The 25,927-nt window shown below is 39.1% G+C and overlaps 1 protein-coding gene across 2 annotated transcripts in view; it reads right to left on the reverse strand.

Moving 5' to 3' along the window:
- The window catches only part of galnt9 (polypeptide N-acetylgalactosaminyltransferase 9), a 230,961-nt gene that overhangs the window by 112,709 nt on the left and 92,325 nt on the right, over positions 1-25,927 (reverse strand). The window contains exon 5 of one of the 2 annotated variants that reach the window (XM_062051655.1): positions 832-1,029. The exons of the other annotated variant lie outside the window; for it this stretch is intronic. Within the exon in view, the coding sequence (XP_061907639.1) occupies positions 832-1,029 (198 nt within the window). The remainder of the gene's footprint in view (positions 1-831; positions 1,030-25,927) is intronic. 2 annotated transcript variants of the gene reach the window in all.

Here is a 25,927-nt window from a genome sequence, read left to right on the forward strand (position 1 = left end):
GATTATTTCCGATATTACATTTTAACGCATATATCGGCCGATAATATCGGCCTGCCGATATATGCAAAAAATGTGCCTAGGCTCAAAAAAGGCTGAAAAACACTGATTTAATATAAAAAAAAAAACAAAAAAAAAACGATACTGATAATAAAAAAAAACGATACCGATAATTTCCGCTATTACATTTTAACGCATATATCGGCCGATAATATCGGCCTACCGATATTATCGGCCGATATATGCAAAAAATGTGCCTAGGCTCAAAAAAGGTTGAAAAACACTGATTTAATATAAAAAATAAAAAATTTTTAAAAAAACGATACTGATAATAAAAAAAAACGATACCGATAATTTCCGATATTACATTTTAACGCATATATCGTCCGATAATATCGGCATGCCGATATTATTGGACATCTCTACTTCACACACTTCACATCACTACAACAAAAAACATATCTTTCACCCCATTTTTTTGCAAAAGCTCCATGGAGCCACCAAAGAGCCGCATGTGGCTCTAGAGCGGCGGGTTGCTGACCCCCGACTGAAGGGAACATACTGGAAGATGATCCAAGATGCTGCTTGGGTGCCATCCAAACACATTAATAACGTGCCATCCACGTGGCATTGTGGTTCCTGCGTACAACTCAAGCTATTCATCATGGTAATTAGACAGCTTTCCATGTGGACGCTTTATTTGTGTGTTTGTGTGGCACAACAGCACCCGAGTTTGATGGCTCCCCGCATGAATAAGTCATGAACTCGGGTTATTCATATTTCATCACACGTCCTCATCCATTATGGACGCTGCCCACTCGCTGTGGCGCTCACCTGATAGGCGCCGTCTCATCGCCCTTGTCCAGCCACTCCTGCGGCGGGATGATGTACATGCACCACAGCCCCCAGTTGTAGCCGTGGGCAGCGTTGGCGTACTGCTGCACCTCGAATGTGTTGTATTTGATGTTGTCTATGGCTGGCAAGATGATGCGCGTGTGGTCCGCTTTCATCCGGGTGAGGATAGGTTCAGCCCTTCAAAGGACAAAAAAGGGAAAAATATATTAAATTGGGGATGACTTTATGAATCAACAATACCACCGTGTAGTCATGTTTAGGTATGTCAAAGCTATTGCAACCCTCAAACGTGGATAACTACAACCCTCTGAAATACATTCTGACCCCACCCAAAACGTTGAAAGAGTCATATTGGATGGAAAAAATATTTAAAAATGTGTCTGGATCCGCAAACAATTAAAATATGTATATAAGTGTTATAATGAAGGTAAGTGTCTATATAAGCTATATTAGCCTACTATCAAAATGACTTTAAAAGTCTTATATAAATGTTATAATGAAGGCAACACATGATGTAAGTGTCTATATTAGCTATATTAGCCTACTATCAAAATTACTTTAAAAGTCTCATATACGTGTTATAATGAAGGCAACACATGATGTAAGTGTCTATATTAGCTATAACAGACTACTATCAAAAGGACTTTAAAAGTCTTGTATAAGTGTTATAATGAAGGCAACACATGACAAAAGTGTCTATATTAGCCTACTATCAAAATGACTTTAAAAGTCTTGTATAAGTGTTATAATGAAGGCAACACATGACGTAAGTGTCTATATTAGCTATAATAGCCTACTATCAAAATGACTTTAAAAGTCTTATATAAGTGTTATAATGAAGGCAACACATGATGGTTAGTGTCTATATTAGCTGTATTAGCCTACTATCAAAATGACTTTGAAAAGTCTTATATAAGTGTTCTAATGAAGGCAACACATGACGTAAGTGTCTATATTAGCTATAATAGCCTACTATCAAAATGACTTTAAAAGTCTTATATAAGTGTTATAATGAAGGCAACACATGATGTAAGTGTCTATATTAGCTATAATAGCCTACTATCAAAATGACTTTAAAAGTCTTATATAAGTGTTATAATGAAGGCAACACATGATGTAAGTGTCTATATTAGCTATAATAGCCTACTATCAAAATGACTTTAAAAGTCTTATATAAGTGTTATAATGAAGGCAACACATGATGTAAGTGTCTATGTTAGCTATATTAGCCTACTATCAAAATGACTTTAAAAGTCTTATATAAGTGTTATAATGAAGGCAACACATGACGTAAGTGTCTATATTAGCTATAATAGCCTACTATCAAAATGACTTTAAAAGTCTTATATAAGTGTTATAATGAAGGCAACACATGATGTAAGTGTCTATATTAGCTATAATAGCCTACTATCAAAATGACTTTAAATGTCTTATATAAGTGTTATAATGAAGGCAACACATGATGTAAGTGTCTATAGTAGCCTACTATCAAAATGACTATGTGTCGCAGGCTGAAGCAAATCTTCATTGACAGAAATGTTGAAATGTAATATTTATTCTACACATTTTTACAACACTAGAAAACATTAGTAAATACTCAGAAGGTGAGATAACTCCTGGTAATGACTGGCTTTTAATGGCCAAAAGGAAAATATATGTGTGTGTCCAAGTTAAAGGAAACTGTCTTCTATTAATCGGTTTATTACAATCTTTGGCAAGCTGGGTAATGTTTGCTGTGGTCTGGAACAACATGGCACACCAACAACTATCAGGAATGCAGCCAGTATTACATACAGATAATGTGTCATGAGACATGCACATAAAACTGATATACAAAAAGGATACAAGTAAAGGATATTAAATTAGCTCAAATATAGCTACAAATGAGGCACAATGATGCAATATGTGCATACAGCTAGCCCAAATAGCATGTTAGCATTGATTATCTTGCAGTCATGCACTGACCAAATATGCCTGATTAGCACTCCCAACAAGTCAATAACATCAACAAAGTGCACCTTTGTGCATTCACGCACAGTATAAAACTTTTGGTGGACAAGATGAGTCGAAAAAGGAGTGGAAGATTTGACATGTAAACAAACTGTTGCGTCACAGTCCACACTATGGTGAGTTCGAGAACCGCCGAAATTAGTAGGACAAAACAATGTTCACCAACTAGTCTCATCAGTGAAGCATACACACAAACATATTAAATAGTGGTAGTTCTAACAGGTTTGTGTCATGTTTGTCCTCAAACAAAACAAACAAAAAAATCCCTCATATTTTTCCATTTTCAATCCGGTCAGGTTCAAACACTGATGACATCTATTAAACAAGACAAGAGGCAAAGAATTAAACAGAGACATAATTCAATTTGGACTCAATATTGAGGAGAGACACCTGGACACACTGTACTCTTGTACAGTCACCAGCACACTTCTTTCTTATGAAAACCAGCATGCTCTCCCAAAAGATTGCACTCCTCCTTCTGTATTCGACTTTCTCTGACCAACCTGACCACCCCTTCCACTTCCAAAGGGAAGTGGGTCGTAAACAGCGTTACCTTTGGTTACAGAACAGTTCAAAAGAAGAGGTCGTAAAATAGTTCAAAAAGAGTTCCATAAAATGGTTCAAAGAGAGTTCGTAAAATACTTCAAAAAGAGGTCGTCTGGAAATTGGGCAGATCCTGTCTTCTCTCCACTCTAGAAGTCCTTGGGCCAGAACAACATCCTTCTGTTGATTACCATACATGAAAGAACACAGGAACACCTTCATCTTGCTTCCCCCCCCTTACACAGTGGAGTTTTACGAGCCTTACTCTTGGTAGGTTTCAAAGACAGCTTGGGTCTTCTTGTCAGGAACTCAATGTAATACAACGATTTTGTGATCATTTAGAAACAATTATTCGAACAAATCCTTTTTAAAAAATGCTCCAGGGAGCCACTAGGGCAGCACTAAAGAGCCACAGGTTGCTGACCCCCGGGATAGGGGATGGTTTTCTTACGAAAACCAGCATGCTCTCCCAAAAGACTGCACTCCTCCTTCTGTATTTGACTTTCTCCGACCACCTGACCACCGCTTCCACTTCCAGTGTTACCTTTGGTTACAGAACAGTTCAAAAGAAGAGGTCGTACAATAGTACAAAAAGAGTTCCATAAAATGGTTCAAAGAGAGTTCGTAAAATACTTCAAAAAGAGGTCGTCTGGAAATTGGGCAGATCCTGTCTTCTCTCTGCTCTAGAAGTCCTTGGGACAGAACAACATCCTTCTGTTGATTACCATACATGAAAGAACACAAGAACACCATCTTGCTTACCCCCTCACCCCCCTTACACAGTGGAGTTTTACGAGCCTTACTCTTGGTAGGTTTCAAAGACAGCTTGGGTCTTCTTGTCAGGAACTCAATGTAATACAACGTTTTTGTGATCATTTAGAAACAATTATTCGAACAAATCCTTTTTAAAAAATGCTCCAGGGAACCACTAGGGCGACACTAAAGAGCCACAGGTTGCTGACCCCCGGGATAGGGGATGGTTTTCTTATGAAAACCAGCACGCTCTCCCAAAAGACTGCACTCCTCCTTCTGTATTTGACTTTCTCCGACCAACCTGACCACCCCTTCCACTTCCAGAGGGAAGTAGGTCGTAAACAGTGTTACCTTTGGTTACAGAATAGTTCAAAAGAAGAGTTCGTACAATACTTCAAAAAGAGTTCCATAAAATAGTTCAAAGAGAGTTCGTAAAATACATCAAAAAGAGGTCGTCTGGAAATTGGGCAGATCCTGTCTTCTCTCCGCTCTAGAAGTCCTTGGGCCAGAACAACATCCTTCTGTTGATTACCATACATGAAAGAACACAATAACACCATCTTGCTTACCCTCCCACCCCCCTTACACAGTGGAGTTTTACGAGCCTTACTCTGGGTAGGTTTCAAAGACAGCTTGGGTCTTCTTGTCAGGAACTCAACAATTTTGTGATAATTTAGAAACAATTATTCGAACAAATCCTTTTTAAAAAATGCTCCAGGGAGCCACTAGGGCGGCACTAAAGAGCCACAGGTTGCTGACCCCCGGGGTAGGGGATAGTTTTCTTACGAAAACCAGCATGCTCTCCCAAAAGACTGCACTCCTCCTTCTGTATTTGACTTTCTCCGACCACCTGACCACCGCTTCCACTTCCAGTGTTACCTTTGGTTACAGAACAGTTCAAAAGAAGAGGTCGTACAATAGTTCAAAAAGAGTTCCATAAAATAGTTCAAAGAGAGTTCGTAAAATACTTCAAAAAGAGGTCGTCTGGAAATTGGGCAGATCCTGTCTTCTCTCCGCTCTAGAAGTCCTTGGGCCAGAACAACATCCTTCTGTTGATTACCATACCAGAAAGAACACAGGAACACCTTCATCTTGCTTACCCCCCCCCCCCCCCCCCTTACACAGTGGAGTTTTACGAGCCTTACTCTTGGTAGGTTTCAAAGACAGCTTGGGTCTTCTTGTCAGGAACTCAATGTAATACAACGATTTTGTGATCATTTAGAAACAATTATTCGAACAAATCCTTTTTAAAAACTGCTCCAGGGAGCCACTAGGGCGGCACTAAAGAGCCACAGGTTGCTGACCCCCGGGATAGGGGATGGTTTTCTTATGAAAACATGAAGCTGGTTTTATGTTCCCCCAAAACCAAACAACGGGTCCTCATTGATTACAAAGTTGCATTTCATTATGTCACACCTTTTACTGAACACCAGAGGGTGGTCCTTAGTTTCCCTACACAACCGTGACGGGAAAAAAAGCTCACATTTGTTAAAGTAAAGTAAATGTGTAAAATAGCATCAACGGTGAGACTTAATTCACCAAATGATGCAGAGTATTTACACACAGCTGTGGAAGTCATCTCACATTCCACTCTCTGCCTGCTGCTCAGTTCCTAGCAGCCAAGTGGATTGTCTTATCAGTGTTGGTTGTTTTTAAAGGGCTTTATAAATAAAGTTGGTATGGTATGGTATGGTATGGTGTTGTTCAACATTCACAACAACTGCCCAGATTCATTTCCCTTGACTGTTGACGATGTGTGAAGGTCTTGCAAAATGAATTTCCCTAAGGTCAACGGACATAGTTCCAATTTCCAGTGCATGAAAACAAACGTGACACTAATCCCAGGTTAGAACGAGTTGAGAGGCACTATTAAGACCACCTGAAGTTAAAAAAAATAAAGTAGAAAAGCTTACTGTAGTTTTAGTAAGGACCTTGCTTTGATTCTCACCACATTACATTCCTGTCTGCTGACAGTTTGTATTTACTAGGGCTGTCTTTGACTAAAGATGTTCATAAACACATGGTGATATGTAGTCGTGGAGGGGTTCTTTACCTTTTTGACACAGAGGGCCACTACAGAGGGGCCTGGGACCCACTGAAATATTAACACTGAATTAAAAATCTTACACTATATTGTAAACATGTTAAATAATTAAATGAGGCAATTCCTGAAGGAATAGAAAGTACTTTATTGATCCCTGGGGGAAATTCAGCACCACAGTTCGCTCACAATAGACAATAAACACTTGGGTATTTTTTTACATGTGAATAATATAAATACAGTCTATTATACAGCATTATTTGCATGTGAATAATATAAATACAGTCTATTAAAAAGCATTATTCACATGTGAATAATGTAATCACAGTCTATTATACAGCATTATTCACATGCGTATAACATTAATACAGTCTATTATACAGCATTATTCACATGTAAATAATATAAATACAGTCTATTATAGAGCATTATTCACATGTGAATAACATAAATACAGTCTATTATACAGCATTATTCACATGTGAATAATATAAATACAGTCTATTATACAGCATTATTCATGTGTGAATAATATAAATACAGTCAATTAAACAGCATTATTCACATGTGAATAATGTAAGTACAGTCTATTTTACAGCATTATTCACATGCATATAACATAAATACAGTCCATTATACAGCATTATTCACATGTGAATAACATAAATACAGTCTATTTTACAGCATTATTCACATGTGAATAATATAAATAGTCTATTATTGAGCATTATTCACATGTGAATAATATAAATACAGTCTATTATACAGCATTATACACATGTGAATAATATAAATAGTCTATTATTGAGCATTATTCACATGTGAATAATATAATACAGTCTATTATACAGCATTATTCACATGTGAATATTATAAATAGAGTCTATTATACAGCATTATTCACATGTGAATAATATAAATAGTCTATTATACAGCATTATTCACATGTGAATAATAAAAATACAGTCTATTATACATCATTATCCACATGTGAATAATATAAATACAGTCTATAATACAGCATTATTCACATGTGAATGACATAAATACAGTCTATTATACAGCATTATTCACATGTGAATAACATAAATACAGTCTATTATACAGCATTATTCACATGTGAATAATATAAATACAGTCTATTATACATCATTATTCACATGTGAATAATATAAATACAGTCTATTATACAGCATTATTCACATGTGAATAATATGAATACAGTCTATTATACAGCATTATTCACATGTGAATAATATAAATACAGTCTATTATACAGCATTATTCAAACAAATAAAATAGTAATTGCGTGTGAATGCTCCAATGCTGAAGATGAACTGAAATTCTTGAATTGTTTTTTTTTTTTAGAATTGTTGAAGTAGAGCACACAATTCCCAAACAGGCTGAATATTTGTCTTTAAAAATAAAGACAATTTCAGATTGTTTTCTTTGTTTGAAAATACAACAAGCACTGATGTACAAATCATAATGTTGTTAGTTGGTTTTTTTACACTTACATGTTGCGGTTGAGCATTTATTTATCGTTGGGTCAAATGTCAGCAGTCAAGAGGAGATTTTCTAACATGTAACCTAATCTTTTGGCAGAGCGTGCTGAGACATTGTAAGACAGGGGTGTCCAAAGTGTGGCCCGGGGGCCATTTCCGGCCCGCAGCTAATGTTTTACCGGCCCGCGGCACATCATTCTAAAAATACTAAAAAAATTTTTTAAAAAAACATTAAAAAGTACAATAAAAGAGCAAATAAGTGAAATGCAACGATAAAAAGTTGCATTGTTGACTGTAATAACATCATTTTTAAAAATAATTTCTCAAAAAATAATGAATCAAAATCAATGTTGCTATGAATTATTGACTGATTCAATGACAAAAAGGACATAAATACAACAAACAAAAAAACATGAAAAATATGAAAATTATTTTAAAAAATACATACTAATTATATACTAATGCTAATTATAAATATACTAAACTAATTACACTATAGATTATCTGAAGCTGATATAGAGATTTAAGTGTTGAATGTAAAAAAAAAAAAACCTGACCTTTTTATGAGTGGAGCACTTTTAGATCCCCAAGAATTTTAGTGGAATTAAAAACACCTGTCTTTGCTAAAAAAAATAAAATAAATAATAATAAATTCAAATCAATTTTGCTATGGATTATTGACCTATTTAGGAATCCAATTACTTCACATCAAATATTCCACTTTGAAAATCTTTTTGGGAAAAAATATTGTATATTTTGTATTTTCACCCCCACAAATAGGGTTTTTACAAAAAGCTCATGAATTGTAAAGAAATAATAATAAAATAAATACATAAATAAAAAAATTAAATAAAACATAAAAATAAAAAGTAAAAAAAAATAAATAAATATATATATATATATATATATATATATATATATATATATATATATATATATATATATATATATATATATATATATATATATATATATATATATATATATATATATATATATATATATATATATATATATATATATATTCACCTGAAGTTGAATTAGAGATTCAAGCGTTTAATAAAAAAATATATATATGACTTATTTTTAACCTTTTAAGACTGAAACCCTTCTGGGTCCCTCGGACCTAACTTGAGGGAGCCCCAAAAGTAAAAAAAAAAAACAGAACTGTATATTGTGTTGGTTTTGAAAATGAAAAAATATAAAAATGGCCCCCGCGTGCTTTGATTTTTCAGTGTGCGGCCCTCAGTGGAAAAAGTTTGGACACCCCTGCTGTAAGAGATTACAGGGCGACGGCGACTCTCAATATATTGAGTCCAAATTATAGATGTCATCAGTGTTTGAACCTGACAGGGGTCGCGGGGGGGGGGGGGGGGGGGCTGGAGCCTATCTCAGCTGCATTAGGGCATGTCTGAAGCAAATAGACCAGGGGTCACCAACGCGGTGCCCGCGGGCACCAGGTAGCCCGTAAGGACCAGATGAGTAGCCCGCTGGCCTGTTCTAAAAATAGTTCAAATAGCAGCACTTACCAGTGACCTGCCTCTATTTTTTAAATTGTATTTATTTACTAGCAAGCTGGTCTCGCTTTGCCCGACATTTTTAATTCTAAGAGAGACAAATCTCAAATAGAATTTGAAAATCCAAGAAAATATTTTAAAGACTTGGTCTTCACTTGTTTAAATAAATTCATAATTTTTTTTACTTTGCTTCTTATAACTTTCAGAAAGACAATTTTAGAGAAAAAATACAATCTTAAAAATGATTTTAGGATTTTTAAACACATATACCTTTTTACCTTTTAAATTCCTTCGTCTTCTTTCCTGACAATTTAAATTAATGTTCAAGTAAAACATTTTTTTTTTATTGTAAAGAATAATAAATACATTTTAATTTAATTCTTCATTTTAGCTTCTGTTTTTTCGATGAAGAATATTTGTGAAATATTTCTTTAAACTTATTATGATTAAAATTCAAAAAAATTATTCCGGCAAATCTACAAAATCTGTAGAATCAAATTTAAATCTTATTTCAACGTCTTTTGAATTTCTTTTAAAATTTTTGTTCTGGAAAATCTAGAAGAAATAATGATTTGTCTTTGGTCCAATTTGTTATATATTCTAACAAAGTGTAGATTGGATTTTAACCTATTTAAAACATGTCATCAAAATTCTAAAATTAATATTAATCAGGAAAAATTACTAATGATGTTCCATAAATTATTTTTTAAAGTTTTTCTCTTCTTTTTTTCGGTTGAATTTTGAATTTTAAAGAGTCAAAATTGAAGATAAACTATGTTTCAAAATTTAATTGTCATTTTTTTCGTGTTTTCTCCTCTTTTAAACCGTTCAATTAAGTGTAAATATCATTCATTATTAATAATAACATAGAGTTAAAGGTAAATTGAGCAAATTGGCTATTTCTGGCAATTTATTTAAGTGTGTATCAAACTGGTAGCCCTTCGCATTAATCAGTACCCAAGAAGTAGCTCTTGCTTTCAAAAAGGTTGCTGACCCCTGAAATAGACCATCCCATTTGCATCACAGCAGAGATCAACATACTTGACATGAAGACAAGATTTATTGGAGACCAGATTTCCCTCTCGCTTGTCTTTTCTTTTCTTTCGCGCTTGTGCTTAAATACCACATCAGAGAGCTTTGGCTGGAAAAAAACACTGGTCTTGGAAGTCTTTATGTTTCAGAGTCACAGTGAAATCACTGCCAGTGGCTACATTAGAACCCATGCTCAGAAATAATAATCCAACACATCTTCAAAGCCAGCGCTCATACGCTCAGCTCGTCATGTGATATACTTCTAAAAAACAAAGAGGCTGCAATCATACCGTGATAAATGTGTCTCTCAAGGATACTCCCACACTTCTAGATTCTCTGCATCTTTCCGCTCACTGACTCTGTTCATCCTGATTTTAGTGCTCTCTCGCCTCATCTACTTCCCTTGAAACATTTGTCTTCCCCCAACAAAACTACTACTTATCACATGGTGCTTGGGCACAGAGAGTAAGTAACATGGGAACAGAGCAGTTGTGAACCATATTACATCCATCCATCCATCTTCTTCCACTTATCCGAGGTCTGGGTCGCAGGGGCAGCAGCCTAAGCAGGGAAGCCCAGACTTCCCTCTCCCCAGCCACTTCGTCCAGCTCCTCTCGAGGGATCCCGAGGCGTTCCCAGGCCAGCCGGGAGACATAGTCTTCCCAATGTGTCCTGTCTTAGTAAATAAGACAAAATACATTTTCGGATAGGATAGGGATAGGATAGGACTTTATTGTCAACCCTTACCTTAACCCTAACCTTAACCCTAACCCTAACCACATTAGTCTTTTACAACTAGCTAGTTTTCCGGTCAAATATTAACTTCCGGTTCTGGTTTATGGATGTATGTTATATTGTCTTTATATTCCAGCCAGTTAATCCATTTTTGGGAGGAATTGAGGGGATTATTATGATGCGTTCAAGAGTCTTACGGCCTGAGGGAAGAAGCTGTTACAGAACCTGGAGGTTCTGCTACGGAGGCTGCGGAACCTCTTTCTAGAGTCCAGCAGTGAAAACAGTCCTTGGTGGGGGTGGGAGGAGTCTCTGCAGATTTTCTGAGCCCTGGTCAGGCAGCGGCTTTTTGCGATCTCCCGGATAGGAGGAAGACGATTCCTCATGATCTTTTCCGCTCTCCTCACCAGTCTCTGCAGAGACTTCCAGTCTGAGGCACTGCAGGCTCCAGTCCAGACAGAGATGCAGTTGGTCTGTAGGCTCTCTATAGTGCCTCTGTAGAATGTGCTGAGAATGGGGGGACATCTGGTGATATATCAGTGTGAAACGTGTCCTGTCTTAGTAAATAAGACAAAATACATTTTCGGATAGGATAGGGATAGGATAGGACTTTATTGTCAACCCTTACCTTAACCCTAACCTTAACCCTAACCCTAACCACATTAGTCTTTTACAACTAGCTAGTTTTCCGGTCAATTATTAACTTCCGGTTCTGGTTTATGGATGTATGTTATATTGTCTTTATATTCCAGCCAGTTAATCCATTTTGGGGGGGGAATTGAGAGGATTATTATGATGCGTTCAAGAGTCTTACGGCCTGAGGGAAGAAGCTGTTACAGAACCTGGAGGTTCTGCTACGGAGGCTGCGGAACCTCTTTCTAGAGTCCAGCAGTGAAAACAGTCCTTGGTGGGGGTGGGAGGAGTCTCTGCAGATTTTCTGAGCCCTGGTCAGGCTTTTTGCGATCTCCCGGACAGGAGGAAGACGATTCCTTATGATCTTTTCCGCTCTCCTCACCAGTCTCTGCAGAGACTTCCAGTCTGAGGCACTGCAGGCTCCAGTCCAGACAGAGATGCAGTTGGTCAGTAGGCTCTCTATAGTGCCTCTGTAGAATGTGCTGAGAATGGGGGGACATCTGGTGACATATCATTGTGAAACGTGTCACCTGAAGTCACTCGATCCTAAAAGAATGGTCATGCTCTTCCTTTAAACTGAACCCCGTCTCCGTATGTCATGTCACTGGCTTGATGTTCTGTGGTTAACTAAAGTGTCGCCATTTGTACGCGCACTCTCTAAACTTTGGCAAGGTGCCCGGAAACATTATCCGTCCATCTTCCAGTGTCCTCAAAAACCTGAAACATCCCTGAGCCAGCAAGCAACTCCCCATACCGCGAGGACCCGTCAGGATTGAACGCTCAGGAAATGAGGACGCACGGTTTTTAACGGATGAGTCTGCGCCATCGCCTTTCTGTATCTCCCATCTCATCCGCACGACAATGAGAAGCTTATTCATCCACAGCAAGCTAAATTACATTCGGCCATTATTACAACTGAACTGTCTCCTTTTCAGTCGTGACCAACCTGAGGTTGTCAAAACAGACAACAATGACAACTCTAGTTCCTCTCACCTAATGGTTCTATTTTATGCAATTGCGTAAATACTAAAGGAGGTGAGATTTGGATCTATTGTCTCTTTTTTGGAAAAAAGGCAATAGACATATTTGTGTTACAAAGATAGTAATATTACAGAACCAACATTTACAATAACACAGCAGACCCCCCAGATGAATGTACCAAACGTAAGGACTGCAACTGAAGTCAGGAGGTATCAGATAAAACTGCTCAGTAGTAGCAGGGACTAGTGTTGTCCCGATACCAATATTTTGGTACCAGTACCGGTACCAAATAGTATTTTGGTACTTTTTGGTACTTTTCTAAATAAAGGGGACCACAAAAAATGGCATTATTGGCTTTATTTTAACAACAAATCATAGGGTACATGAAACATATGTTTATTATTGCAAGTTTGTCCTTAAATAAAATAGTAAAAATACTAGACAACTTGTCTTTTAGTAGTAAGTAAACAAACAAAGACTCCTAATTAGTCTGCTGACATATGCAGTAACATTTTGTGTCGTTTATCTACCTATTATTTTGTCAACATTATTAAGGACAAGAAGTAGAAAATGAATTATTAATCTACTTGTTCATTTACTGTTAATATTTGCTTACTTTCTCTTTTAACATGTTCTATCTACACTTCTGTTAAAATGTAATAATCACTTATTCTTCTCTTCTTTGATACTTTACATTAGTTTTGAATGATACCACAAATTTGGGTATCAATCCGATACCAAGTAGTTACAAGATCATACATTGGTCATATTCAAAGTCCTCATGTGTCCAGGGACATATTTCCTGAGTTTATAAACATAATACCTATTTAAAAAAAATGAAAGAATATGTGATGCCAAAAAATATTGATGTAATCATAGTAGTATGGACTACATACGCTACTGTACTTGGTATCATTACAGTGGATCCACCAATGGTATTTGTTTACATTGTGACGCCGGTGAGCTACGGTGTGTAGTGAAGCATGTTTAGCTATTCCTCGTCCTGCCGTGATAATGATACTTGTAAGAAACTTACTTTATTTGTCGCCATGGATACCAGGATTAGTGATTTAGAAGTAGCTAAAACACTGTGAATGGACTTTAGCCACGTCTTAAAGCAGCTCTTCCTGAGGGTGTTTCAGTGTTATAATTTCACCTTTATCGTTAGTTTTTAAGCCAAAATGCGTCCATTCTCCCTTTTCTGTCTACACGCTGTGTCTGCTTGTAAGTACTCCGTGTGTGTGCGCTGCCGAACATGCTCTTCTGCTTGTAAACCAGCAATGACACGATGTCACGACGATGGTGGTGCGGTGGTGGCGGACCGGTACTTTTCAGAGGCGGTATAGTACCAAATATGATTCGTTAGTATTGCGGTACTATACTAATACCGGTATACCGTACAACCCAAGTTACAAGGATAGCACAATCTTAATATTACACAGCCAACATTTACAATAACACAGCAGACCCCCCAGATGAATGTACCAAAAGTAAGGACTGCAACTAAAGTCAGGAGATATCAGATAAAAGTGCTCAGAATTACCGGTATTCCTTCAATAGCAGTAGGGACTAAAATAAAAGTTGAAGTTCTACTGTGCACTAAATGAAGCAGAACACAAGAGCAGTCATGCAGAGAAAGCTTTTCCCATATGATCCCTGATAACCTAAATAATTGATGTGACAGAATATTTGAGTATGATTCATACTGTATACTGTACATGCAGTAGACAGGAGCACAGAGCAGTGGTTGGGTGGTGTTTAATTTTACAGCCAGACAAATCATTCCTCCAACCAACTAAAAAAATACCAGATGCCTCGAATTTATTCAGTTTGTCTCCTGCCTGACAGGTTCATACAAAAGAGTTTCCAGGTAAACACAGATATCTCCATTTTCCTTGTTTTGAGTAAATCAGCGGGTTTTTTTGTGAAGCTTTTCATGAAACAGCCATCAATTGCAATTGAATCATTTCTGATCACCTAAATTAAACTCCCAATTTTCTTACAAAAATGCCATTTAAAAAAATTAAAAATAAATTCATTTTATTTTTATTGACATCCAGCATCAGACATTCCTATCCATTACATCATATCCACATACATCAAATGTCTGTTGTCTGCCCTAAATGTCAAAATATTTGTTGTTTATATCCCAACCATCTGCACTTCTGTTAAAATGTAAGTCCAGCCGGTGTGTGATAAAGGTGTGGATATTTGTGTGTCACTACAGAGTGCATAAAGAATCAAACACACTCATTTATACAAACGTACTACACAGCATATAAACATTATGTACTGTATGTATACTGTAGGTCAGGGGTCACCAACCTTTTTGAAACCAAGAGCTACTTCTTGGGTGCTGATTAATGCGAAGGGCTACCAGTTTGATACACACTTAGATAAATTGCCAGAAATAGCCAATTTGCTCGATTTACCTTTAACTCTATGTTATTATTAATAATGAATGATATTTACACTTAATTGCACGGTTTAAAAGAGGAGAAAACACGAAAAAAATGACAATTAAATTTTGAAACATAGTTTATCTTCAATTTCGACTCTCTAAAATTCAAAATTCAACCGAAAAAAAGAAGAGAAAAACTACCTAATTCGAATCTTTTTGAAAAAATTAAAAAAATAATTTATGGAACATCATTAGTAATTTTTCCTGATTAAGATTAATTTTAGAATTTTGATGACATGTTTTAAATAGGTTAAAATCCAATCTGCACTTTGTTAGAATATATAACAAATTGGACCAAGCTATATTTCTAACAAAGAAAAATCATTATTTCTTCTAGATTTTCCAGAACAAAAATTTTATAAGATATTCAAAAGACTTTGAAATAAGATTTAAATTTTATTCTACAGATTTTCTAGATTTGCCAGAATACTTTTTTTGAATTTTAATCCTAATAAGTTTGAAGAAATATTTCACAAATATTCTTCGTCGAAAAAACAGAAGCTAAAATGAAGAATTAAATTAAATTTTTTAAATTATTCTTTACAATAAAAATAAATAAAAAATACTTGAACATTGATTTAAATTGTCAGGAAAGAAGAGGAAGGAATTTAAAAGGTAAAAAGGTATATGTGTTTAAAAATCCTAAAAACATTTTTAAGGTTGTATTTTTTCTCTAAAATTGTCTTTATGAAAGTTATAAGAAGCAAAGTAAAAAAATGTATGCATTTATTTAAACAAGTGAAGACCAAGTCTTTAAAATATTTTGTTGGATTTTCAAATTCTATTTGAGTTTTGGCTCTCTTAGAATTAAAAATGTCGAGCAAAGCGAGACAAGCTTGCTAGTAAATAAATACAATTTAAAAAATAGAGGCAGCTCACTGGTAAGTGCTGCTATTTGAGCTATTTTTAAAACAGGCCAGTGGGCTACTCATCTGGTCCTTACGGGCTACCTGGTGCCCGCGGGCACCGCGTTGGTGATCCCTGCTGTAGGTGGTGGAGATTTTTTTGTTACATTTTTTTTCTGATTAAAAACTTCACCAGTTAGACATTTTCTCAGATAAACACTACACTATGAACGCAATATTCAATATTTATGGTTTATTTTTAGAAAAAAAAAAAAGTCATCCTCACCAGACACAATTGCATCTGCAGCACTCACCTGGCAGGCAGTGTTACTAATGATGAATCATTAATAACCTGAGATTGCAACTGGGCAGGGGGTTTCGAAAACCAATAAATAACAATTTCCCTGTGTCTCTCCTCTGCAGTAATGGGGTTCAAGAGTGGCGGACAGAAGGTCCAAATCACAACACGCTCCCATTTCCTGCCATTAATCCTGTTTATTTGCCCACTGAGGAAAATAAAACCGCCTCAGTTTGAACCGCCGAGCATTTCCACCACCGGCACTGACTGAAAAGAATCAGTACAAAGCAGACGAGGTCAAATTAAACACAGACAAAACATTCACCTCAACCACTTTTGATTTGTACATTGCATTAGATCAGGGCTCTCAGACACGCGGCCCGCGGGCCAATTGCGGCCCATGAGACATTGTTTTGCGGCCCGCACCTTAATATGAAAATGTAATGTTAGTGCGGCCCGCAAGTTTTATATGAATGGCGCTTGACAGCGTCATCTTGCCATCCCTCCCGATTTTTCCGGGAGACGCCCGAATTTCAGGGCAAGCATTCTCTCGAATGTCTGCCGATTTTCACCCAAACAACAATATTAAGGGCGTGCCGTGATGGCACTGCCTTTAGCGCCCTCTACAACCTGTACAAACAGCGGGCCGGCCCAGTCACATGTTGAATTTGGCTTCCGTACACACACGTAAGTGACTGCAAAACATACTTGGTCAACAGCCACACAGGTCACACTGAGGGTGGAGGTATAAACAACTTTAACACTGTTACAAATATGTGCCACACTGTGAACCCACACCAAACAAGAATGACAAACACATTTCGGGAGAACATCCGCACCGTAACACAACATAAACACAACAGAACAAATACCCAGAATCCCATGCAGCCCTAACTCTTACGGGCTAGGATATACACCCCCGCTACCACCAAACCCCGCCCCCCCAACCCTGCCCCCCCCACACATCTGCGTCGGTTGGGGGGCGGCGGGGTTTGGTGGTAGGGGGGGTGTATATCCTAGCCCGTAAGAGTTAGGGCTGCATGGGATTCTGGGTATTTGTTCTGTTGTGTTTATGTTGTGTTACGGTGCGGATGTTCTCCCGAAATGTGTTTGTCATTCTTGTTTGGCATATTTGTAACAATGTTAAAGTTGTTTATACGGCCATACGCGGTGTGACCTGTGTGGCTGTTGACGAAGTATGTCTTGCAGTCACTCACGTGTGTCTGCAGAAGCCTCATACAACATGTGACTGGGCCGGCACGTTGTTTGTATGGTGAAAAAGCGGACGCCACAACAGGTTGTAGAGGACGTTAAAGGCAGTGCCATCACGGCACACCCTTAATATTGTTGTCCCGGTTAAAATCGAAACAAATTCGGGAGAATGGTTGCCCCGGGAGATTGTCGGGAGGGGCACTGAAATTCGGGTGTCTCCCGGAAAAAATCGGGAGGGTTGGCAAGTATGTTGCTAGGGCGGGTTAGCCATTCAAAGAAGGTGAATTCATTACAAAGTGCATGTTAGATTTTTTTAAGAAATATTTTCTTGCGGCCCAGCCTCACCCAGTTTCTGCATCCAGTGGCCCCCAGGTAAATTGAGTCTGAGACCCCTGCATTAGACGCAAAGTGCATTTCTACACATTAACTTATGAGCATAATTGTCGATGTTTGATTGATTGATTGAGAAGTTTATTGACATCTTAAATAATTGAATCCATGTAATGCTTTCAAAAGGCAAAAGGCTTGTTTCCATGGTGGTCCATGGTGGTGGTTGATATTAGGATGTTATGTTTTGGTATGACTTGGGGGTTGATGGTCTGGACCGCAGGATGCAGAGACAGCCAGCGAAGTGCAGGTAAAAAAAAAACTTTGATTATGGAAAATTAAACAGACATACAATATTCTCACTAACCACTTTTGGGTTGTACTGTTACATCCTTAGAATGTTTTTTCACTGTGTGTGGTAGTTTAGTTCCAAACCCCGACACACAGTCGGGGTTTGTTCCCTTCCTTTTATATATTATTGCGTAGATTGTTATACATCCATTTACAAGATGGCTGCGCTTCAGAGCAGCGGCTTCGTGCGAGCGCTCCTGGAAGTGAGGGCAAAAATACCCCTCAATTCAGTCAATTTCATGGCTGGCTCACAGCGTGTTCACTCCGTGATCACTTACGACCGACTTACGATTCTGGATGTGGAGAGATCGGGCCATTTTGGGCTGATAGATGCGTGTACGATGGACCTGCTCGCTAGCTTGGGAATTCTTCGCGAGCTACATCCAGCAGTGGCCTTTGAAGCAGCGACGTCGACTTCCAGCGGAGACGGTCAGCGAAAGAGACGTAAGCGGTGCGCTCGGAAGCAGAAGCGGGGGTGTCGGGCGGGGCTAACAACAAAGCTAAATGCTTTGTTGTTAGCGGGGCTAACGAAAAAGCTAAATGCTAATCCACAAAGAAGCGCTAATAAGGAGTCTGTTAAGCTAGAACTAGCCAACGCCAGGCTGGATAATCCCTGCACACATAGCAATTCTTCTAGAATAATATACAACTCACATAATGTTTTTTCTGCGTCAGAGGTGGACATGCATTTTACTGAGGTGGCAAACAATCTAAAAATTCCTGTCATATCAATTCCTAGATATGGTCGAAATTATTTAAAGTGCACTATGCATAATAAACGTAACATTATTAATATTGCTACTACGGATACTTTCAACAAAAACTCCTCAAAACAGCCCACTACCTATAATATGGGCTTTTTAAACATAAGGTCATTGTCTTCCAAAACGTTATTAGTTAATGAAGTCATCAGAGACAACAATCTTGATGTCGTTGGTTTAGCCGAGACCTGGCTCAAACCAGACGAATTTTTTGCGCTGGGTGAGGCGTCTCCTCCTGGCTATGCGGGAACGCATATTGCCCGCCCCATTAAAAGGGGTGGGGGTGTTGCACTAATATACAACAAAAACTTTAGCCTTACCTCGGACCTAAATAATAAATATAACTCGTTTGAGGTGCTCACTATGAGGTTTGTCACACCGCTGCCTCTCCACCTGGCTGTCATCTACCGCCCCCCTGGGCCCTATTCGGACTTTATCAATGAATTTTCAGAGTTCGTTGCTGATCTAGTGACGCACGCCGACAATATAATCATAATGGGAGACTTTAACATCCATATGAATACCCCATCGGACCCTCCATGCGTGGCGCTCCAGACTATAATTGATAGCTGTGGTCTTACACAAATAATAAATGAACCCACGCATCGCAACGGTAATACGATAGATCTAGTGCTTGTCAGGGGTGTCACCACCTCTAAAGCTACGATACTCCCGTACACTAAAGTAATGTCCGATCATTACCTTATAAAATTCGAAGTTCTGACTCATTGTCAACAAACTAATAATAATAATAATAACTACTATAGCAGCCGCAACATTAATACTGCCACAACGACGACTCTTACTGACCTAGATCTGCCGTTTCTTTTCTTTTCTTTTCTACTCTGCTCCGGGGTGGACCGCTAGCCTGTCCATCAGATGGGGACATCTCTACGCTGCTGACCCGTCTCCACTCGGGATGGTTCCCGCTGGCCCCACCATGGACTGGACTTTCGCTGATGTGTTGGACTTTCACAATATTATGTCAGACCCACTCGACACCGAGGATGTCGTTGTGGCTTGTACAGCCCTTTGAGACACTAGTGATTTAGGGCTATATAAATAAACATTGATTGATTGATTGATTGAAGAAGACAGCCTGCCAGTTCCTTTAACTTGGACACACACATCTATAGAAGCCAGTAATTTAGAGGAGTTATCTCACCCTCTGAGAAGCCTGTTTTACTATTGTGTTCCAGTGTTGTAAAAATGGGTAGAATAAATACTACATTTCAATATTTCTGTCAACGAAGATTGACATATAGTCATTTTGATAGTAGGCTAATATAGACACTTATATCACGTGTTGCCTTCATTGTATCACTTATAGAAGGCTTTTAATTGTTTGCGGCTCCAGACAGATTTTTTAATTTTATTTATTTTTTTAATCCATATGGCTCTTTCAACATTTTGGGTTGCCGACCCCTGGTATCATATAACAGTCTGTATTGCTGTAAATGGTTCGTTTTAAAGTAACACATATCAAGAGACACACAAAAGAGCCCTGACATGAGGGTGAGAGGTATTTGCGAGCGGCAATAGTCATCAAAATAAGCCAGCGAAAGGAGCAGTTACCATGGAAACTGGAGTCAGATTGGACAAAAACAACTCAACCCCCTTAGACCTGTGGAACAGCTTATCTCTCAGTCCTTGGGGAGACGGATAAGACGGACATTCACTCTGTCAAATAAATCGAAGATGGCAAATCTGAAAATTGACAAGGACTTGGTAAGCTTTATTCGAGATTAAAGGAACACGCTTTGGAGAAAAAGTTATCCTCCCCTCAACAGATCCTTAAAACATGGTGCTGTGATGATGAAGTGGTAGATGTCCAAAGTCGGGACCCAGGGTGGACCACTCATCTGTGCATCAGCTGGGGACGTCTCTGCTGCTGACCCACGATGGACTAGACTCTCACATTATTATGCTAGATCCACTATGGACTGGAGTCTCACACTATTATGTTAGATCCACTAAAGACTGGACTCTCACACTATTATGTTAGATCCACTATGGACTGGACTCTCACACTATTATATTAGATCCACTATGGACTGGACTCTCACACTATTATGTTAAATCCACTATGGACTAGACTCTCACAATATTATGTTAGATCCACTATGGACTGGACTCTCACACTATAATGTTAAATCCAATATGGACTGGACTCTCACCATTATGTTAGATCCACAATGGACTAGACTCTCACATTATTATGCTAGATCCACTATGGACTGGAGTCTCACACTATTATGTTAGATCCACTATGGACTGGACTCTCACACTATTATGTTAAATCCACTATGGACTGGACTCTCACACTATTATGTTAGATCCACTATGGACTGGACTCTCACACTATTATGTTAGATCCACTATGGACTGGACTCTCACACTATTATGTTAGATCCACTATGGACTAGACTCTCACAATATTATGTTAGATCCACTATGGACTGGACTCTCACACTATTATGTTAGATCCACTATGGACTGGACTCTCACTATTATGTTAGATCCACTATGGACTGGACTCTCACACTATTATGTTAGATCCACTATGGACTGGCTTCTCACACTATTATGTTAGATCCACTATGGACTGGACTCTCACTATTATGTTAAATCCACTATGGACTGGACTCTCACACTATTATGCTAGATCCACTTTGAACTGGACTCTCACACTATTATGTTAGATCCACTATGGACTGGACTCTCACACTATTATGTTAGATCCACTATGGACTAGACTCTCACATTATTATGTTAGATCCACTATGGACTGGATTCTCACACTATTATGTTAGATCCACTATGGACTGGACTCTCACAATATTATGTAAGATCCACTATGGACTAGACTCTAACACTATTATGTTAGATCCACTATGGACTGGACTCTCACACTATTATGTTATATCCACTATGGACTGGACTCTCACACTATAATGTTAGATCCACTATGAACTGGACTCTCACACTATTATGTTAGATCCAATGTGGACTGGACTCTCACACTATTATGTTAGATCCACTATGGACTGGACTTTCACAATATTATGTTAGATCCACTATGGACTGGACTCTCACACTATTATGTTAGATCCACTATGGACTGGAGTCTCACACTATTATGTTAGATCCACTATGTACTAAACTTTCACAATATTATGTTAGATCCACTATGGACTGGACTCTCACACTATTATGTTAGATCCACTATGGACTGGACTCTCACACTATTATGTTAGATTCACTATGGACTGGACTCTCACGCTATAATGTTAGATCCACTATGAACTGGACTCTCACACTATTATGTTAGATCCACTATGGACTGGACTCTCACACTATTATGTTAGATCCACTATGGACTGGACTCTCACACTATTATGTTAGATCCACTATGGACTGAACTCTCACTATTATGTTAGATCCACTATGGACTGGACTCTCACAATATTATGTTAGATCCACTATGGACTGGACCCTCACACTATTATGTTAGATCCACTATCGACTGGACTCTCACACTATAATGTTAGATCCACTATGGACTGGACTCTCACAAAATTATGTTTAATCCACTCGAGTTGGGGGAGGGTTGTGGGGTGGGTATTTCGGGGGGTCCCCACATCTGCGGTCCCTTCCAAGGTTTCTCATTGTCATCCCATTGGGTTGAGTTTCTCCTTGCCCTGATGTGGGATCTGAGCCGAGGATGTCGTTGTGGCTCGTGCAGCCCTTTGAGACACTCGTGATTTAGGGCAACATGAGGTGACATTTTTAATTTAATGTCTATGGGCTTCAGGATGTCGTCACGGTACGTCCGTGCAAAAATACATTTCAGTTCTTTGTCCATACTGTACGACTGCCTATACCATAACCCCACTACAAATATGGGCTATTCCACAACCGCTCACCCACAAGATGCCACACACACTGTCTGCCATCTGTCCTCAACAGTGAAAACTAGGATTTATCCCTAAGGAGAACACCTCTCCAAAGTGCCAGACGGCATCAACTGTGAGCTTTTGCTCACTTGTTACAAACTGTGGGTCAGACAGAGGAGACAAAACACTTTTTATTTAATATTTTCTATATTTACCACAAAAATAACCCACAAAACCTTCTTATGTCCTAAAGTTACAAATGAAAACACCTCATAAGCCGGCCCCGAAGAACAGAAGACAGTGAAGTGGTAAAGCCAACAGTGTCACCACACCACTCTCCCACCAAGACATTGAATGGGATGACCATCTATCCTATTTGAGCACCTAACCAATTTCAAAGGGAGCTTGGACTGGGTGTGCACTTCACCTCCCCCTACACCAGGGGTAGGCAACCCAACATGTTGAAAGAGCCATATAATGGACCAAAAATACAAACAAACTAATCTGTATGGAGCCGCAAAAGGTTAAAAGCCTTATGTAAGTAAGTGTTATAATGAAGCCAACACATTAAGTAAGTGTCTCAGAGGGTGAGATAACGCCTGGAAATTACTGGCTTAAAACTGCCAAAGGTATAGATGTGTGTGTCCAATTTAAAGGAAAGGACAGGCTGTCTTCTTCCAATGGATTTATTACAATCTTTGGTATTGTTTGCTGTGGTCTGGAACAACATGGCACACAATCACAGCTGACCTGGACAATCGAAAGTTTTCTTGCTGTCTGAGAAGTGTTGTATCCCAAATAGCTGCAATCGCTTTCTCTTAAGGTATTCATGTGTGATTTCCACAAGCGTCTGTACATGTAGAGGAAGGAGAAACACGGGCATGTCTGGATGACTCGGCTCCATATTTCCAGTGGTTAGCTCTGAGTTACCGAACGGGTTGTTATGAAGCTGGCTGTGGCGCGTTCTTTCTGATGTCACTTCCTATGTGGGGCGTGGTCTTTCTGGCGTCACTTCCTCTCCGAACTCAGTTCGTAAACGATCAATGAGTCCATACAAAGCTAAGAGCTGGAGATTCAAGAAATAGACGGCACACTTGTGTAAAACATTGTCCGACGAGGGGGGCTTTAAACGATGGTTTAGTGCGGCTGAAACGGGGCTTAGGCTAAATAATTATTCGTTTAAGGGGTTATCCGGCTTAGTGTAGACATAGCCTCAGTCAACAGGACCTGCCAGTAACCCTTAACCAGATCCAGTATGGACATACAGTAATTGAGAAGCACCAACATGGTCCAGACAGTACATAACAGTCAGGCTTTGTCAACCCATTGACCCTTCCTGCAATCAGTGAACAGGCAAGACGAACGCCATGCACCACTCCTCACAACAATCCAATGCTACCTCATGTACTCAAACAGTTTTTTCAAGCGGCACCACTTATCTGGGTTCACTCAGTTAGGGTGTTGTTTAATTGGCTTTCAATTGCCCACATCAATGTCACGGCTGAGCACATGTGTATAAGAGGGTACATCAGCAAACACTGACCTATACGTTTTTCAGTAAGCAGAATCACAGCTGACCTGGACATTGGAAAGTTCTCTTGCTGTCTGAGAAGTGTTGTATCCCAAATAGCTGCAATAGATTTCTCTTAAGGTATTCATGTGTGATTTCCACAAGCGTCTGTACATGTAGAAGAAGGAGAAACACGGGCATGTCTGGATGACCGGCCTCCATCTTTCTCGTGGTTGCCGCCGAGTTACCGAACGGGTTGTTATGAAGCTGGCTGTGGAGCGTTCTTTCTGATGTCACTTCCTGTGTGGGGCGCGGTCTTTCTGGCGTCACTTCCTCTCCGAACTCAGTTCGTAAACGATCAATGAGTCCATACAAAGCTAAGAGCCGGAGAGTCAAGAATTAGACGGCACACTTGTGTAAATAAATGTCCGACGGGGGGGGGGCTTTAAACGATGGTTTAGTGCGGCTGAAATGGGGCTTAGGCTAAATAATTATTCGTTTAAGGGGTTATCCGGCTTAGTGTAGACATAGCCTCAGTCAACAGGACCTGCCAGTAACCCATAACCAGATCCAGTATGGACATACAGTAATTGAGAAGCACCAACATGGTCCAGACAGTACATAACAGTCAGGCTTTGTCAACCCATTGACCCTTCCTGCAATCAGTGCAAAAACGGTCGTGTCCATTGGCTTTTATTGTGAACAGGCAAGACGAACGCCATGCACCACTCCTCACAACAATACAATGCTACCTCATGTACTCAAACTGTTTTTTCAAGTATCACCACTTATCTGGGTTCACTCAGTAAAGATGTTGTTTAGTTGGCTTTCAATTGCCCACATCAATGTCACGGCTAAGAGGGTCCATCAGCAAACACTGACCTATAAGACCAAAACAAATTCACAATGTCATTCTGCTGGAAATGATCAAGGTGAGGCAACAAGAGCGGTACATTTTGTAATGTCTCTGAATCCGAAAATGTATCCTGTGTTTATGCCACAGACACACCGTCACTCTCCAGTGATGCTGAACTAGACACCCCCACCGTGTCTGTGACAAGGCTGACATGTGGCTGGGGACCTTCAACACCAGAGGCTGAAGCTAGAAAATGTGGTGCCACACCCTTAGCAGCGGCAGCAGGAAATGTGCCAACATTTTTGAGTCAGATACGACGGGCCAGTAGTTTTGATCAAGATGCAGTTTCAACATGTTTGTACGACAGAGGCGCATGATTCGGCGACGATGGGGAGTGGAGATTAAGGCCCCTTCTACACTAAACCGGCTAACGTTATCTAGGGTGAATCCCATCTAACCTTATCCTTCTCCACACACACACAATGGTCGTTTAAGACCCCCTCCCCTCCTCCGTCCGCCGGCGCAACGCAACCTAGCACGCATGCGCGGAAAATGCGCACGCCATAGTCACCTCCAGTGTTGCTTTGTGTGCAAGTTCTTAATTGTAACTTATCTGAACGATACCCAGTGTTGTGGTATTTCAATGAACTGTGAATCACACCTGAGCCATCCTAAATGAATCAAATATTTAATGGACATGTGGAAGTAAACAATGTGATAAAGAACATTTTACATCAATCAATCTAGGGATCTAGATATCTGGTCAGGACACTCCTCACTCTTTTGCCTTTACCTTCATTGTCCATTCCTT

The sequence above is a fragment of the Entelurus aequoreus genome, linkage group LG06 (assembly GCF_033978785.1).
Source record: "Entelurus aequoreus isolate RoL-2023_Sb linkage group LG06, RoL_Eaeq_v1.1, whole genome shotgun sequence".
NCBI lineage: Eukaryota > Metazoa > Chordata > Actinopteri > Syngnathiformes > Syngnathidae > Entelurus > Entelurus aequoreus.